The following is a 17,359-nucleotide window of genomic DNA, read 5'->3' on the forward strand; positions in this document are numbered from 1 at the left end:
CTCTATGACAAAACCCAAACAAAGGGGTTGGTGACAGCAAGGGGGGTGACAACGGCAAGGGGACTGTTTGGTCTTTTTATCACTCCTATGGAGGTACATATGGAAAATATGGAGTGTGCAGAAAGAAATGGCCTGACTGAATCCGTGATGGACACGATAGTCCACTAACGTCTTTTTACTAAGCACAATCCCCGCATCTCTCTCCGCACCCCATTTTAGACCCAGCCCAACCCAATTGTCCAGCCCCACCCATCTCATCTCGACTCAGATTCCGTTTCCCAATTCTCTCCCACTCAACTCACACGGAACCATAACCTCACCGCCACCCACCGGCACGCACCCTCTCCGCGACCAAATTTCTAGCTCTGCGTCACCGGTGTACTTTTTGAACTTAGGTTTGTTGGTTGTAAGAGAGTATATAACTGGCGAATGGCGTGCGGGAGACAGTGGTAGCAGAGAATCCAGCAATGGGTACCGACAAGTCAAACCGGGTCGGGTTAGTTATATCCACCACATCCTCGATTCGGGTTTTTCTCTCCGGTGCGTCGAAAGACTCTACTCTTTCCGATGAACTTCGCCAAACATCCTCCGACCTGCTCCTCCAATCGGAGGTGCCCTACGCCCCACTTCGCGCTGTTTGGATGGCTTCTGATCCATCATCCAGACCAGACTTGACCCGACTCTTTTCGGGCACTCGTTTCGTCTTCTGCAGCCCTAAGCCCAGAGAGAAGGTTAGTTTTCTATCCCTACTCTCTGTTTCAAGTTCCCAATTTCCAATTCCATTAGATCATGATTACCTCATGTTTCTTTGGCTCCAAAATTTGTTGGTCGATTCAATTTTATGTTTACTATTGTTATTGGTGTGAAGAGTGAAGAATTGAAAGCGAGGCTGAAAAAGCTGGAAGATTTAGCGGAGCGGAAAGCGTATCAAGAACTTGTGAAGGATATTGCACCGCCTAGGGATGATGATCCGGAACCATTCTCTTCTTACAAGGATCAATTGGGGTTTGGTAAATTCTTCTTCACTTCTGTCCCCTACAAGAACTATGCCGAGCTCTAGTTTACCATATACATATACGAAATGAGTTTTAATTACAATGCGCTAATTACTATCGATGTTTAGATATTGACTTTCATCATAATTACACTGCACTAATCACTCTTGATGTCAAGATATTGATTTTTATCATAACAAATTTACAAATTATATCTAGAGCGGTTTCTAATTTGTTAACAATGTAAAAAACTTAGCATTTAAAATGTATCAAATCAAAAATTAAAAATGTATCAAATCAAAAATTAAACTAACAAGCTCTGATGCTTAATTTGCTCATTTAGTTTGAACACCTTTGGCTAGATTCGGTAGGTTGTTTTGCTTTACAGTCTCATTTCGCAGTACCAGGTTTTGTTGCAGAACCAAGTAATATCAAACACTATAATGCAGATTGGCTTCGGAATTTCTTATAATTTTTACTAGTAATTAGTTGTTGTTTTTTTTCATTAAGGATTCAAAAGTGATTTGTATTGCTGCAAAAATGTAATTTGAGTGCAGTCTAATGTTGTGTTTAATTGTTTGTTTTATGTACATCGATGGTAACATATTTACATTTTTATGTTTCTAAATTGAACTGGACAGTGACTGTGTAAAACGTAATGTTTGTATGAAAGTAGTAAAGAAAAACGCATAGGTAAGTAAAAAGGAGATATTACATTTTATTGACTTTCATCTTTTGTTACACATTGAATATCCGATACTTCATGCATAGATATGGCCTCTAGCCTTTCTTTTCCAATGCTTGTTAGTGTTAACTACATGTGAAGAAATATTCTTCTGGCATTGATACTGAGATCTTCTCTGTCTGTTTTCCTGTCTTCAGTGGAATTGATTTCTGTTTGGGATAGGCTATTATTGATGGTATGGTACTGATGGATTAATGATTACGTTAGTTATCTGTGGCCAATAACATATTACAGACTACAGCACTTATTATATACATAGTCACAAGATATTCATATTTGAGTTTGTTAAATATAGGGGAGAGACATTAAGCTGAAACAGTGTGTTTTTTAGACAACATGGATGCTTTATTTATATTGGGAAAAAGGAATAAATACAATTAATAGAGGAGATTTAATATCCTCTAATAAAAAATGATACCGAAATAAATATAAACATTGCTATTAGTACATATATAATTTATATTTTCTTGATTATATTGGATCTGCTCCTTATTTGTATGATTATAACAGAATTTAATTTCAAGCTTTTGTCAGTATAAAGAAATTTATATTGTCATCCAATTAGAAATTACACTGAATATGATTTCTTTTGTCATTTCAAAAGCGATTTTTTTTATAATTGCATAACAAATGTTAAAAACCTAGAGTTTTGATGGTTGAAAACTGAAAAGCTGTGCAGATATAAGATTATAGTCAAACTTTTGAGTATCATTTAAATTAGCAACTTCAATTATGCTTTAGTTAGTTCATTTTTATGTTTACCTTTCCCAAGGTAACTTGTAATCCTTATGAAAACATATACTGACTTTGCCGCTGGTGACGGTCAGTCAATAAATCAAGACCTGCAATTTTCTTATGCTGGAAGACTTTCTTTGGTGATTATTGGAGTAGTGATGTTAATTAAAAGTTAGCCCTTTAGTTCCCTTCTCTTACAAAGAAATAAGTTCAGTTTAGATGACAGAAATCTTTAGTCTGTTTTTCTCCTCTATTTTCTAGGGATGTCATTTGCCACATTTGGTATCTCTTATGTTATGTCACATATTTATATAATGTTTGTTCTCTGAAGTAGAGCTCTATTTGATATTTTTTTCTTTAACTTTTCCAGGTTTGCATGTTGTGGTTACCATGTTTACTGGCTATCTTATTGGATATGCTGCATTTAGAGCCTTGTTTAATCACAGTCCTGCCATGGTACTGTCTAAAATATGTTTTTCATTATTATTCATTTATCCTTGATTAGTTTTTTAGTTTTGAGCTCTCATCTCCTCTTCATTTCATTTCTTTTCTTCCTTCCTTCCTGTCTTGTCTCTATTTCCAGAATGCTGCTGGAGGAATTCTGGGGTTGGTTGGTGCCATGTTTGTTGAAACTTTCCTTTTCATTATTAGAAGTTCAAATGCAGATACCAACAAAACAAAAAAAATCAGATCAAGATCATCCTTTTCAACACCCAGTTCTAAGAAAAATCAGTAGAAATTATCAGGTTGGTTATTTCTCTGTTCTAAAAAAATATCATTGTTCTGAGTTACAGATATTTTAGAAGTGTGTGCTACTTGATAAGTCATGGCAAGCCCTTTGTCTTTTATGCAAACAACGTGAATATTGTTGCCTAGCCATAGTGTCTCAGAACTATGTTAGATTAGATGTCTTTATATCAGATATTGAATAAACACTTCGATGCTTGTAATTGTAATTTTATATTTTTATACTTTTATTTTTTTAAACTTCATATAATACTATTTTGAATACCATAGTAATTAAATGTTTTGTATTTAATCATGTTTATAATGACTTGTGCTTATTTTTAAAACATGAATATTCTCTTGTGTTTTTATTTTATTTTATTTTATATTAATATTAGATTAATTTCATGAAATATATTCTGACTGTGTTGAGTTCTATAACTTTTAAAATTTGCCATATTGCTGTATCCATGACCTTGCACTCCAAAGGTTTCGGACCTATCTGGATCCTCATAAGTACTATGTTAATATTATGCTCAGATCTCAATCTGGACTGACATGAGCACCTTGCCATCCCTCTGCATCTCTGAAGCAAGAAGTTGGAATTCTTTGTGGTTGTGAAAATTGTGCATGGATTTTTTTTTTTCTCATCATCATCTACTTTTATTATTATTGGAATATAATCAGGAAAGAGGTACAGATATGCATCCCTATGGTTTTTTTTAATGTACAATGAGAACAACAAGGAGGGTATCATTCTGCACCGCATATAATTTGAAATTTCACTTTTACCTTATGAAATTTGTATTCTGGAATGTACAGGGAATATATTTTCTTTTATGTATTTCATATTGTACATTTTAAATACATCATTTTTTAATTATTTTTTGTAAGTTGCCTAATACAAAATTAATTTTTTAATTATAACAATATTTATATAAAATAAGCACACAATACGTTTGTCACAAACTATCATAATATAGAATTTTATTTTATTTTTTGTAAATCGCCTAGTACAAAATTATTTTTTTAATTATAACAATATTCATATAAAATAAGCGCATAATACTTTTGTCACAATCTAGCATAATATCTCATTAAGAATTAAAAGTTATTGTACAATATATTTTTTTTAATTTTAAAATACAAAAGCCTGTTCCATTCGACATTTGGTGTAAACAATCCTTTCATTTATGATGTCAGGGCTAATTAGAATGCATTATGTTGTTGGAGTACACATCTCTATAGTCAATCATGTATTGTATGATATCGGAGATCCTCCTCAATATCATGCATTCATTGAAATGATATTAGTTATTTAAATTATTAAATAAAATAACAAAGTCATTAGTTATTTAAATTATTAAATAAAATAACAAAGTCATTAGTTATTTAAATTATTAAATAAAATAACAAAGTCATGAAACAAGAATAAGGTTGTTCCTTATATGATGTTAGTCATGTCTTGTCATCGTCCAGATTATGTGGACAATGATGCGGCAATACATATTCTATCGATTCCTAGAAAGTATATACATGTGACACTGATTTGAATTAGGATATGTATTTGATTGTGCATGCTGATGATGTCAAACTAGTAACAAGGTGTTTGACAAAGTGCAAACATCGATCATCAATAACAATGACTACACCTCCTTCAAATGGTGGAGGAGACTTTCTATTCAAATTGTTGCAATACAATTTCTAGCAAATGGTAATGTGAGTACATTTGAGTTGAATATATCCTAAAAATATGAATATCATCTCAAATGACTTATTAGAACGATGATTGTCATAAGAAGTCTAAATCATCTTAATATGGATGACAAGATGTGTTTATATAATATTGAATCACATAATGTGATACTTGAGGGAGAAGCTCCTAATAAGTGAGATTCATATCTCTACTTATTTAAAAAGTAATTATATATCCATGTTCATTTAAAGCAAAATATTATTTATATAAAATAAATCTAAATTATTTATTTATATATATTATTTATTTGTAAAAATGTGACATAACCTCTTAACTATTTTTTTTTTTCAAAACAAATACCCTTAACTAACATGTGAAACAAATTGAAAAAAAATAAAAAATAATGTATTGTAGAATACTCTTGTGTTCCAGAATTCAAATCTCAAGGTAAAATTTTAACTTTAATTTATATGGGGTGTACTTTCACGAGTACATAATAGAATGGCCTAATGGGTGTTTCATTAAGAAGTCTTAATAAGAAATATCCTATCATTGTCTACTTTTTTTTATTCTGGGAATCCTTACTTTCTTATATTAGTATTTAACCATGTAAATAAATTATAAAATACTCACATGTGGCATTCACCATACAGCATAATGAGGAATATAATTTATATATTGAGTATAAAAATATTAAAAAAAACAATTTTAACTGACTTTTTATTACTGTTATTACATGCTAAAATGGTTAAATATACCATATTGAACATTGCACTTATATTTCAATATGATTGTCACTTTGACATGAATTTGATAAAAATAACTAGGTTATTTGACAAATGTGTCTCCAAAAATTAAAAAATGTTGTTACGAAAGTGGACTTTAAGCCTAACTCAATCCCATAAAACCGGTTCAATGGGGTAAGGTTTGCACCCACTTATATATTATGAAAGGCTCTCATCTCTAGTCGATGTGGGATCTCCAACACACCCCTCACGCCGAGAGTGATAGATAGAAGCTCGTGCGTGAGACTATATATTTTGGGTTAGTTTATTAAATAAGTTAAATTATAAATAATTAATTTAAAAACAAAATATTTAGATAAAATAATAATTACAAATATGGTTTAAACATTTTACTGCTCGTGTTTGTCTTAAAAAATGAGTTAAACAATGCATAAAACCTAAGAAAACTCATACAATTATGTAGCTTATTATATTATATATAAATGTCATATGATAATATAGTAGAAGAAATAAAATAATAGTAACTGAGATATGGATGATAATATTGTCTTAAAAATAAATTCCTAGATTCAGTTGTGAATTAAAAAGAAATTCTTAAAGTTTTATATAATTTTATAAATGTGTGTATATAAATAAAAGAGTTGTTTTAGAAATGTGACGATTTCCACGAGGCAGATCTCTTTTTGAGTGGTTGGAAACAGCTGTTATTCTTACTTTCTTTATTTGTTCATACAAACTGTCATTAGCCACTTTTCTATTTTTATATTATAGTTAGTTGAACGGGTAACTTATCAATCAAATTTAAATAAAAACTAAATACATGTGGAACATTAGATGATATTAACGTAAAATATTCAATGAAAAAAGATACCAATATAATAATAATACATTTTAAGTAATCTTTTATATGATTGACTATATATGTATTGGTATTTAAATTAGTGTTTAGTATAAAAATTTCAACCTCATAAATTTAAAAAGGAATCATTAGAATATTTATTTATGAAGTTATTCAAAATGATTTTATACATCTTTTAAGAAACATTAATCTTATAGAACTTGAAAACAAATAATTAATTAAAATAAAATTAATGTTAATTATTTAAAGTTATCTTTCATTTAGATTTATAACATATAATAGGATTTTCCATTTTAATGTAGACATTTTATATTCTTTGTTTTACCTTAACTGTATTTAAAATTATAGAAAGTTTACACATTTCATATAAAGTGATTTTCATAGTATGTATTTTATATTTTTATTTTATCTTCAATTATATTTCAAAATTAAAGAAATTGAAACAATTTATTTAAATACTAAAAGTATCTACACACATTTCAATCAAGTAATCACCCATTATTTTCTTTTACGTAATTAATGTTATTAATTTTTTTTGTTAAAATATAAATAAGCATAGAGTGTCATTTTCCTATTTGCAATAAATAATAGAATTGTCGATTTTAATGTACATATTCTATTTTATTATAGATTATATTTTAAACTTATAAAAATAAATATAGATTACTTATACGCTAAAAATAACTGGACATTACAAATAGTTTTTTATTAGTTTTGTGAAAGTACTATTATTTTTTTATTTTAATAAATAATATAAAAGCAGGTCGCATTAATAATATATAAAAAAATATTTAAATTATTGTCGAGTATTAACCTATATAACATAGACACTAATACGGATATGGATGTGGATACGGATATGCAGGACACAAATTTATATATTATATAATTATGAATTATATAAATTGACAATAAAAATTTATGTGTATAAGTATGTTTCAATTTTTTTAGCAGAAATATGTTTTTCATAGCTGGTTCAAAAATATTTGTTCTTTATTTTTATAATTATACTAAAAAATTTATACAATATTGCGAACTTTATTGGTGTTCTCTGTCCAACACGAACACGATATTTAAGAGGAGTGTCTGTGTAACAACGTGCCTTTTTTTTTAAACCAACAGAAACATTCTTCCCACCGTACCATTTTTCTTCTTTCTCTCTTTCTCTTCATATTCTCTTCTCTCCCTCTCTCCTAATTTTCTCTCCCAAACTTCATCTATTTTAGAATTTGATCATACCACGCTGTAGCTGAGAAGTTAGGAAACATTTCTGCCCTATCAGATTTTTAAACAGAGTAAGTTCATTTTTACTCTAAATATCCTTTGTTCTGTGTTTTTTCTTAGGATTTAATCATCAATCTTGGTGGGGTCAGTTGAGAAGTTTAATCCTCTCAACTTATTCTATTATACACTGAATTTTTGTTCTGTTTGGATAATTTGCATTAGGCCCGTAAATCTTGAAGCTTTTCCAAACGGTGGGGAATAAAATTCTACAAGTTGCTTGGAAAGCAAACAATTGAGATAAGGGAAGCTAAATTTAATTTTTAAAGCACCCTAGGATAGAAGATCTGAATGCAGAAGGGACGTGGTCCCAATATTCAATTTTTTCTTGCAGTGATGTTGTGTGTTATATATATTGGGTTGTTTGTTTATATATTATTTAAATTTGTGGAAATATTAGGTTTTGATGATTTAGTATTAAAGTGTTATTTTTTTATGTCAAATAGACTTTTGAATATTGTGGATAACTTTTTGAAATGATATTGTATGACGGAATGGTATGGAATTGAATTCATACATTTGGGATAATGTATGGACTGATGTTTGCTGTGTATTAAGTATTGATGCCTATGTGGTAACAGAGTATTGATCTAAGTCACATAGACTAATATATCAGGTGATGAGAAGCTGATGGGGGAGTTCATGCACACCGTAACATATGAGATGCACAGCTTGGATTGTATTGAACTTACCCTGATCCTTTCGGTTGGATTCGCTGGTAATCTTTGGATCAGGTGTTAGTCTCTGGTAGGACTTACTTAATACGGGTCTTCCGGAAGACGTTGTTTGTTGAATATTCTGGATGTGTAGATCCATGTGAGATCTATGTGATTGTTTATTGTTGAGATTTGAAGAAATTTGAATAATTTGATAAATTGATCATGTAATTTGGTTTTCTCTTTTGATTTAATTGTGTATATTATAAAATTCTATTTTCACTAGCTTACCCTTGCTTTTCTTGCTGTGTTTGAACTGCGATGACTGTACTATGTACACGAGCATATGACCATACAGGTGCAGGAGAGCTTTAGAGGTTTAAGAGTCCTATTTTGAGTTGTGGATATGTAAATATTTGTATTTTTATAAATCCTAATAATGTATTAGGAATGTTTTGAAAAACTCCAAATTTGTATAGAGACTGGTAGAACTTTTATTGTAATAGTTATACGTAAATTATGAGGTTACAGTCTAAACTTTATTGGTGTTAAATATATAACTAAACTAAATTATAGGGGAGATCTTTTCATTTATAATGCTGATATATGACTCAAACAATATTATTTTCGTGAAAATATAAGTAGTCTTTTCCATAATTTAATCATAAATATTTAATTTATTATATTACAATAGAAGTAATTTAAAATTACAACTTAAAAAATATATTTATAAAATATTTTTTAATTTCTATAATTTTTTCTGCTAGCACTGATAAAAAAAACATGATATGAAGTTATTGAATAATAGGGTTAAAATATTTTTTTTAGTAAATATATTTAGTAATTAGATTTAATTTAGTTTTTAGAATAACCATTTCAATCCCATAATTTAAATATTATTCAAATGAATATTTATTTGTGAAGTTATTTAAAGTTATTTTTTCACAATATTTAAAATATAATTGATTTTACATAATTTTTAAAAAAATGTCCAATTCACCACAACACAATTAGTTTTAATTATACAAACTTATTATTCATCTTATATAATGTATTAAGAATTTAAAAATATTTTTTAATATTGTCATTTTGAAGTTTTAACAAAATAGGTATAAATTGTTAGAAATTCATCTTTAATTAATATATCTCTCTTGAATACTATGAAATTTAATATAAAAAATTGAAGATAGTATTTTCAAGGTATATTGGAAATTGTGACAAATATTAATTATTCATTATCTCTATTAAAAAACTTTTTCTCTCATTCTCTATATAAAAGAAACTTGTGAGGAGGAGAAAAACAAACAAGTGAAAAAAAAATAACATATAAATGAGAGAATAAATATCTATCCTAAAGTGAGATTAAATTTTTTAATAAGAGATTAAAAAAAATTTGTATTCTATCATTATGATTATGGATATTTCATCATTATTAGATAAAATCATATATTTTCCTCATAAGTTTCATATGCTGAAAAGTTTAGCTAATCAATTTGTAAACGACTAAGAAAGATTATTTTTCTTCTTGAAGGCATTTTGAGGAAAATTTTGGATATTATGTTATAACTGAATAATGAAAGTTTCAACAAAATTTGTGAAAGTTTCAACAGAATTTGAGTTTAGTTAAAGATAATTATTTTTTACAGCAATAAACAGAGTTACTTTATATTTATTACAATATAAAGTAACAACATTCAAATCCTTACCTCACCAATAAAAAAGTGTCAAAATTTGTGCCAGAATAAATGTTTAAATTTAGAGTCCTAAGATGTGGTGAAAAATAATTGCTTTAAAAAAAAATAATACTAGTAGAACAAGGTGCAAACTAATAGAATTTAACAAGAAAAATTAGTGTTTTTATCCTTTTTGAAATAACAAATGAATTAAAGAAATGTTTTAAAACTGATGCATTTTAAAATTGAAAAAAAAAATTATACATTCTAAAATTGATGAGCAAGTCGTTTTATTATATTATTAACAATAGGAAGAGATACTATTCTTTTAACTACCTTTTGTCTCATTTATTATACTATTTTATCTAATTAAAATAATTTTTTATCCAATAAAATTTACAATCTCTCAGTCTAAAAATATATTCTCATTCCTTAATCCAAGAATAACTATATAATCTTCCATTTTTATATTTACAACATTATTTATTTTTTATATATTTAAAAACATTAATAGAAATATGGACACGTGTGCGCAAATAAAATATGTTTCCGCTAATTATTTATATAAGAAATAACTTCTAAAATCGGAAACAAACACCATAAAAAGTGTATTAGTAAAACCCACAATTCCATATTTAAATGAAAAACCTGTCAAAATATAATTGAAAAAAATAGAATGATTGTGACATATGAACAGAGTTAAACTACTTTTCTATGTGCTTATGCGTCCAACCAAACAAATAAATTGAAATAGGAAAAAAAATGTAAAGTGAAGAGAATATATAATTAAATATTATTTTTTGATGAAATCACATAAGTGTGTCCAACCAAAACCACAATACCAAGTCCAACCTTAACCAACCCTTAATCATGGTTAGAGAATTCACCAAACCAAACCAAATTTATTAACCAGTCAATGCATTGAATGATAAGTTCAAGTTTCTATACAAGAAATATTTTTTCAAAAAAATACAATGGATAGTGAATCATATAAATTATGATATAGAGTTATTTTTAATTTATTGATGTTTTTTTTAAAGATATTAAAATTTAATTTAGAGATAGAAATAAGATATTGTGTATTAAAAATAACAGGTGTTTAAGAAGATGAGAGATTGAAACAGTTGAGAGATTTTTTAATTAGTTGCACGAGTAATGCCTAAAATACAAATTATATAAAAAAAAAATTCAACAATGAAAGAAGAAAAATATTAAATATTAAAATATACCAGGGAAGGTTAAAATCCCACTCTTGAATTAGTAATAATATCATAATTTAAATCTGAATCATATTTTATTCTGGAAGATATTCTCTCAACCTTATTTTATTTTTCTCTTTTTGAAATATTTTTCTTAAGAAATAAATTAATGGTAAGCAGTTAATAGGATGATGATAATTTATATAAGACTAGTTGATGATAAAGATATTTGGTATCATAAATTATTTATTATTTATTAATATATATTACCTACAACAAGTAAATTATGCTCAATATGATTTAATCTATATATGCAAAATTTCCCTTACCAGCACTATGAATGATAAAAAGATAGGTTGTTGAATAAATAAATATATTAAAATCTGAAATATTAAAATATATTTTCCACCTAATTAAAAATTTAAAAGCAAAGGAAAAAACGATGTATGCATGCATAAAAATTCAACTTTGGTAGTTTCTATTGTGATGGCGTGTGGACACCACAGCCATAATTGACTCAATTTATTTAATGCATACTCTCTTCTCTTAATCTTATTGTTATTATTCTGCAGACATCAAATTGCAATAATAATTTTTGGAAGAGGAGAAGAAGAGAGAGAAACAAAACTAGTTCTTCTTTTATTTTTCCTTGTGCACTATTGGGCATTAACATTTTCAATCTCTTTCACCTAACTCCTTCTTTCCATTCTTTTCTTCCTTTCTCCATTCTGAATTGGCGTGTGTCTCTTGCAATCCCCCAAAGGTATTATTCCCATAATTGATGCTTTAGGTTTTTTCTCCTTTTTTTATCTTTAATTTTTATTTTATTTTATTTTGTGTTGCTGCTGCTGCTGCTCATTCTTTCTGAGTTTCTGGGGTGAGGAAATTTGGATCAAAATTTTCATCTTTGATTTGGGGGATTCGGACCCTACTTTTTTTCCCCTCTTTATATTGTTTTTTTGTTGTTGTGAGGTACGATTGTCGGAAAGTTTCGATTTTTCATCTTTTTTCTGAATAATCAGGCGACTTTTTCTATGGGTTTGAGTTATCATGCTCGGGTTTTTGTTTGTTTGAGCAATTTTTTAAGATGGATTGTGGTGAGGAGGTTGAATCATAGAACTTCATTGGATTTGCCTTGAGTTGACTTTTGGGGATGCTAAAGATGTCGGATAAATCTGATGCACTGGGGTTGTGAATCAATGCAAGCTGGGGAGTGGGAATCCTCAACTTGCTTAAATATGTAGTAGTTGATATTTAATGTAGATTTTCTCTTTACCTGGACTGCAAAAATCATGAGAAGAAGATTGAAATCATTTGTTGTTTCTCCATGGTATCATAAGGATTTAGTGTTGTGTTAGGTTTTCAATCCTGATGTTAACTTTGAGGGTGTGTGGACATATCATTGGTTTCCTTTGGTGGATATTTCAGAAGTTTAGTGTGATTTTGAAGGTTTTAACCTTTTTTGTAGTCTCCAGGGTTCATTTAATTTTGTGTTTCAGAATTCTTAGGATCGAACTCACTGAATCCTCCCATTTTGTGACTCTTAGTCATTAATACACAAAGTATTCTTATGTATGTCTTCTCTCATTTTGCAGGTATTTAGATTTGAAGCAGGAGAATGGACTTCTTTTCTAGAGACATAAATGAGGACTCTATGCTTAGATGTCCATTCTTGAGGAACATCAATGAGCCTACTAACTTCTCATTCTCTACACCTTTGGCTTTACCAATGCCTGTAAGTTTTCCTCCATAGTTGACATAATTCTCATATTGTCTTTTACTTTATCCTGCATGTATGGGTTTTGCTGTCCTATACCATGTTTTATTGAGAATGATGCCTATTATATTACTTCTTAGATCCATTGAGCAGATCTGACCTTGTTTACTGGGAATGCTTAAGATTCCTGTCATAACTTGCTCTTCTTAGATCTATCTGCTGAATCAGGCCAAAAGATTTGGGTTTGAACAAAAGTTTATGTTTCTTTGCCGGGTGTCTGTTCCTTATAAATTAAAATATTATAATGCAATATTGAATGCTAGGTCTTGATCTTTCAAGCACACCATTTACCTATTCTGTTGTTATTGTTAGAAACCTTCACACTTACAAAATTCCCACCTCTTACTCAGGTTCGTGGAGCTAAAGGTCCAATTTTTGAAGATGGCCCCAATTTTGATTTGGCATTTAGGCTTTTCCACGGGAGTGATGGTGTAGTACCTTTATCGGACAGATCTTTTCGTCATTCAGAGAAGAAAGTACAGTCAGAGCCTCCCAAATCCCAATTCAATCCTTTAGCTGCTAAGGCAGCAACTATTAGTTTGTCATCATTTGGATTTGGTGGGCCTTTCAGTTTTGATTCATTTTCTGAGAAGTGGAACAACCAGAAAAGAAAATCCAAATCTTCAAAGGTATACATTACATTCAATCAGCTGTCATATTTACTAGAAAGACAATTTCCTTAAAGAATTTTTAGTCAGGGTTTTGCAGTCATGAATCACAAGTTTTGGCTCCTAACTTCATATTTTCATTTTCCATTTCCTGAAACGGGATGGGGAGGGTTACAAAATCCTGTGGTTGAAGAGAATAACCGTGATATTTGTTTTGAAATATTTAAAAATAGTACAAATTTGAGTCACAAATTAGATTACTTTTTCAATGTCTCTGATGTGCATTTTAACTGATTTCAGGATGGTTCAAAGCATGAGGCAGGCAACGATTGGTTGCAAAATGGGAACTGCCCAATTGCAAAGTCATATCGTGCAGTTAGTAACGTCCTTCCACTTGTTGCAAAGGTTATTCAGCCTCCTCCAGGCATGAAATACAAGTGCCCACCAGCCGTAGTTGCAGCCCGGGCAGCCATAGCACGCACCGCATTTGCTAAGAACCTCCGCCCTCAGTCCCTGCCTACAAAGGTTCTTGTGATTGGAATGCTGGGCATGGCGGCTAATGTTCCCTTGGGTATATGGAGAGAACATACTAAGAAATTTTCACCAGCATGGTTTACTGCAGTCCATGCAGCTGTTCCATTCATAGCACTGCTGAGGAAGTCTGTCTTGATGCCTAAATCAGCTATGGCATTTACTATTGCAGCATCAGTGTTAGGCCAAGTAATTGGTTCAAGGGCAGAGAGATACAGGCTCAAGGCAGTTGCTGCTGGAAAGGTGTCTATAACAGAAACCTCTGGTGTTGGTCCACTCCATCTACCAGTTTCCAAAACAAAAGACAAGCACTGCGGTGATGCTGTGGACTGGAATGCACTTTCTCTGCAGCTGGCACCAACTTCATCAACGGATGTATTCGGCTGATGATTTATTTGTTGTGTGTGTAATCTGTCTCTCTTCTCAGTGTGTGTAATTTCTTACAACTTATTTGGTGCTCCCATATCACTCTGAATGCCTCAGTTGGCAATAATAAAAGTATTGATGTTTTCTCATCTGGATTTTCCTCAACTAAGCTCAAACATAAAGACAATAAAATCTGTTATAAAGTATTCATGTTTGGTGTATGAACGAGTTTCTGTGTAACGAGTATAATAACACAATTCTTCTCCTTTACTTGGTCTGTGAACATGGAACTTTGCAATGTTTGTCTCTTTAATGATATTTAGTGAACCCGATATGCATGTTCGGTGTACACTGTCAGAATTATTTGTTAAATATGTATGTATTTACATTTGCAGAGTTTGAAATGAATTTTCAAAATCAACTTCATATTTTTATTGTTGCACGAAATTATATTTTCATTCTCTCAGAACTAGTATTTATTTTCCAGAGATTTTTGCATCTCTTAAATGATATTACTCTAGTAGAATATTTGCGGACTTAAGCATTTTCAATATCTCTTGTATATAGTTTGTATCAAACGTTCATACAAACCCACAATAATTTGGGTTAATAGTTAATTCGGATAGGTTATTATTCTTAAGTTCGACTCAACACCTCCATCGTGATAGAGTTACCGTACATGAAAAATTAATTATTTTTTTAAATCATAATTTAAACTTAAATTAAGTACTTTTTTTTTAAAAAAATCACTAATTTAAGAGGTAGATAGATTTTGTTTCTTAAAAAACAAAAAGGGTACTTATTTTTAACATTAACAGACTAAACAAACACACACAAAAAAAATCTCCGTATATTATTAAAACACTTAAAATAAAATACAGGGTCCCAGGACAGACATTTATAGGCATTTCAACCACAAGTTTAATAGTTTTTTCATTTCACCAAAAATAATTGTTTTTTCAAACTGAATTTGTTAGCAACACATAAAAATTTTAATGATCCAAAAAATTAGATTAATAAAAAAATTCATGCATATTTTAAGTATGAAATCATTATGCAATCGTGTATAATTAATCCATTTTTTTGTTATCTAATATCTTTAAGTAGTCGTTAATGAATTAAAATATACTCTTTTATTTAAAATTGTAATATTTAATATAACTAATACATTTTATTGTATTTTCCCCCCTAATAATCGATAGGGCAAAGGCTAAACAACCGAATTAATGAGTCATTGTGGAAAATATAAAAAAGTTATGAGTAATTTCTTTTTGGTTCTCCCAAGAGAGGAGAGATGTTTCTCAAAATTCGTGTTTCTTAATAACATCTATATTTACTAATGTACTAAAACAATGAAACAATGTTTTCCTCTCTCTCTCTCTCAAAGTCTCACTTTTCTAACAATTTTTTGTCCTACCTATTATCTTCTTCTTTTATATTTATGAGATTTATGTTCTCCTCACATTCAATTATATTTTCTCAGCTACCGAAATAAAAGAAATAAAGAGACATTTCAATTTTGTCTTTTCTCTCTCTTTTTAATTGTATTTTCATGTGAGGACAATTTTGATAATTGATCCTGCCTGTTGACCAGAACGTTGGAACTTACCTCGTCAAACTTGGATCGACGTGTGCACCGTTTCTACCTCCGTCCTTCGTCGCGATCCACCTCAAGAACCTGCAAAAGAACAGAGCGGCACCGCTGCGGCCGATCGCACTCCAACGCCCAAGTCAGTGACCGAACCACCAAATACTAAGAGCAAGAACACTCAAGAACTCTCAAGGAACCGTGCAATGTTCTCTCTCACAGTATGCTCAAGAACTCGCAAGCGTAAAATGTATAATCTGAACGTGCGTACCTCAGAAGTTCGTTGAGAACTCTTATATACCTGGTCACTTTCTCTCTCCTGGCAGTTACAGACCTGGACACGTGGTTCGCATCCAGTCGTACATGTGCCATCATCTGGAGCCTCCTTGACTTGGGCGCTGCTTCTGACTCTCTTTTTGGCTAAGTTACTTATGCATGGTACTGCCCAGTGCATAGCCAACTTGGGAGCGCGATCTCTACTAGAACTGGCGAGTTAGGGTGCCTCCGTACACCTTCCCTGTGGTCTCGCCGGCCGCCTTCATAATCTACACCACCTTCATCTTCGGCGATGTGCTTGCTTTGGCGATCTCCAATCACTTGGTCGCCTGAATTTACATCTGGCGACTTCATCTTCAACTGGGCAGATCGTCGGTCCTGGTATGCTGGAGATCGGAGCACGCCAACTTAATAACTGGCGACTACACGAACCCCCCGACTTCCTTCCCTTCTGCAAATCTGGCGCCTTGTCGACACGCCTACACTGTACCTTGATGCCACGTCATCACTTCCGACTACCAGGGTGGTACACAAGCCCCCCAGTCTTAAGCGAAGACTTGTCCAGCGAAAAGACTGAAAGAGTCACGTCAACACCGATCTACGTGGCACTGACGCTGAATTCCAAGCGGTTGTACTCTCTGTTTCTCTGACGCTCCACCAAACCCCTCACCCATCGCTCGACACGTGGCTTCATCAACGGTTACCTTCAGTTAACGTTTGCGCTTCCCAAACCCATTTCGAAAAACCCTTAAACCCATTTTCGCTCCACTGTTCCATCACTTTTCTTCGTATTCTCAAACGCTCCAACTTTCTTCTGCAAAAAAGCTCTCAGCGTTCTTCAACATCCCGAATCACCAACATTCTTCATCGCCTTCCTGATCATAAAAAGGTACTTCCTTTCC

General features: G+C 31.0%; 2 protein-coding genes across 4 annotated transcripts; both read left to right on the forward strand.

The window, feature by feature from the left end:
• The first annotated feature begins 129 nt into the window (after positions 1-129).
• On the forward strand, positions 130-4,068 carry LOC137828235 (uncharacterized). Its single transcript, XM_068634717.1, has 5 exons — positions 130-731; positions 869-1,010; positions 2,846-2,931; positions 3,059-3,221; positions 3,742-4,068. Exons 1-4 carry the CDS (start codon positions 468-470, stop codon positions 3,209-3,211), a joined length of 645 nt encoding a protein of 214 aa, XP_068490818.1. The 5' UTR covers positions 130-467; the 3' UTR covers positions 3,212-3,221; positions 3,742-4,068.
• Positions 4,069-11,761: 7,693 nt separating this feature from the next.
• LOC137829751 (uncharacterized) lies at positions 11,762-14,742 on the forward strand. 3 transcript variants are annotated; one of them, XM_068636649.1, is made up of 4 exons: positions 11,762-12,074; positions 12,907-13,046; positions 13,439-13,717; positions 13,997-14,742. In XM_068636649.1, exons 2-4 carry the CDS (start codon positions 12,930-12,932, stop codon positions 14,612-14,614), a joined length of 1,014 nt encoding a protein of 337 aa, XP_068492750.1. In that variant the 5' UTR covers positions 11,762-12,074; positions 12,907-12,929; the 3' UTR covers positions 14,615-14,742. The 3 variants fall into 3 exon arrangements, with proteins under 3 accessions (XP_068492750.1, XP_068492752.1, XP_068492751.1); XM_068636651.1 differs by lacking the exon at positions 11,762-12,074 and adding an exon at positions 12,108-12,188; XM_068636650.1 differs by lacking the exon at positions 11,762-12,074 and adding an exon at positions 12,128-12,283.
• Positions 14,743-17,359: the final 2,617 nt, after the last annotated feature.

The sequence above is a fragment of the Phaseolus vulgaris genome, chromosome 7, assembly GCF_000499845.2.
Source record: "Phaseolus vulgaris cultivar G19833 chromosome 7, P. vulgaris v2.0, whole genome shotgun sequence".
NCBI lineage: Eukaryota > Viridiplantae > Streptophyta > Magnoliopsida > Fabales > Fabaceae > Phaseolus > Phaseolus vulgaris.

Coding starts and splice junctions, on each gene's coding strand:
- LOC137828235 (XM_068634717.1), top strand. CDS start 468: ATGGGTACCGACAAGTCAAACCGGGTCGGGTTAGTTATATCCACCACA. Junction 1,011..2,845: donor CAAGGATCAATTGGGGTTTG/GTAAATTCTTCT, acceptor TAACTTTTCCAG/GTTTGCATGTTGTGGTTACC. Junction 2,932..3,058: donor TTAATCACAGTCCTGCCATG/GTACTGTCTAAA, acceptor CTCTATTTCCAG/AATGCTGCTGGAGGAATTCT.
- LOC137829751 (XM_068636649.1), top strand. CDS start 12,930: ATGGACTTCTTTTCTAGAGACATAAATGAGGACTCTATGCTTAGATGT. Junction 13,047..13,438: donor CTTTGGCTTTACCAATGCCT/GTAAGTTTTCCT, acceptor CCTCTTACTCAG/GTTCGTGGAGCTAAAGGTCC. Junction 13,718..13,996: donor GAAAATCCAAATCTTCAAAG/GTATACATTACA, acceptor AACTGATTTCAG/GATGGTTCAAAGCATGAGGC.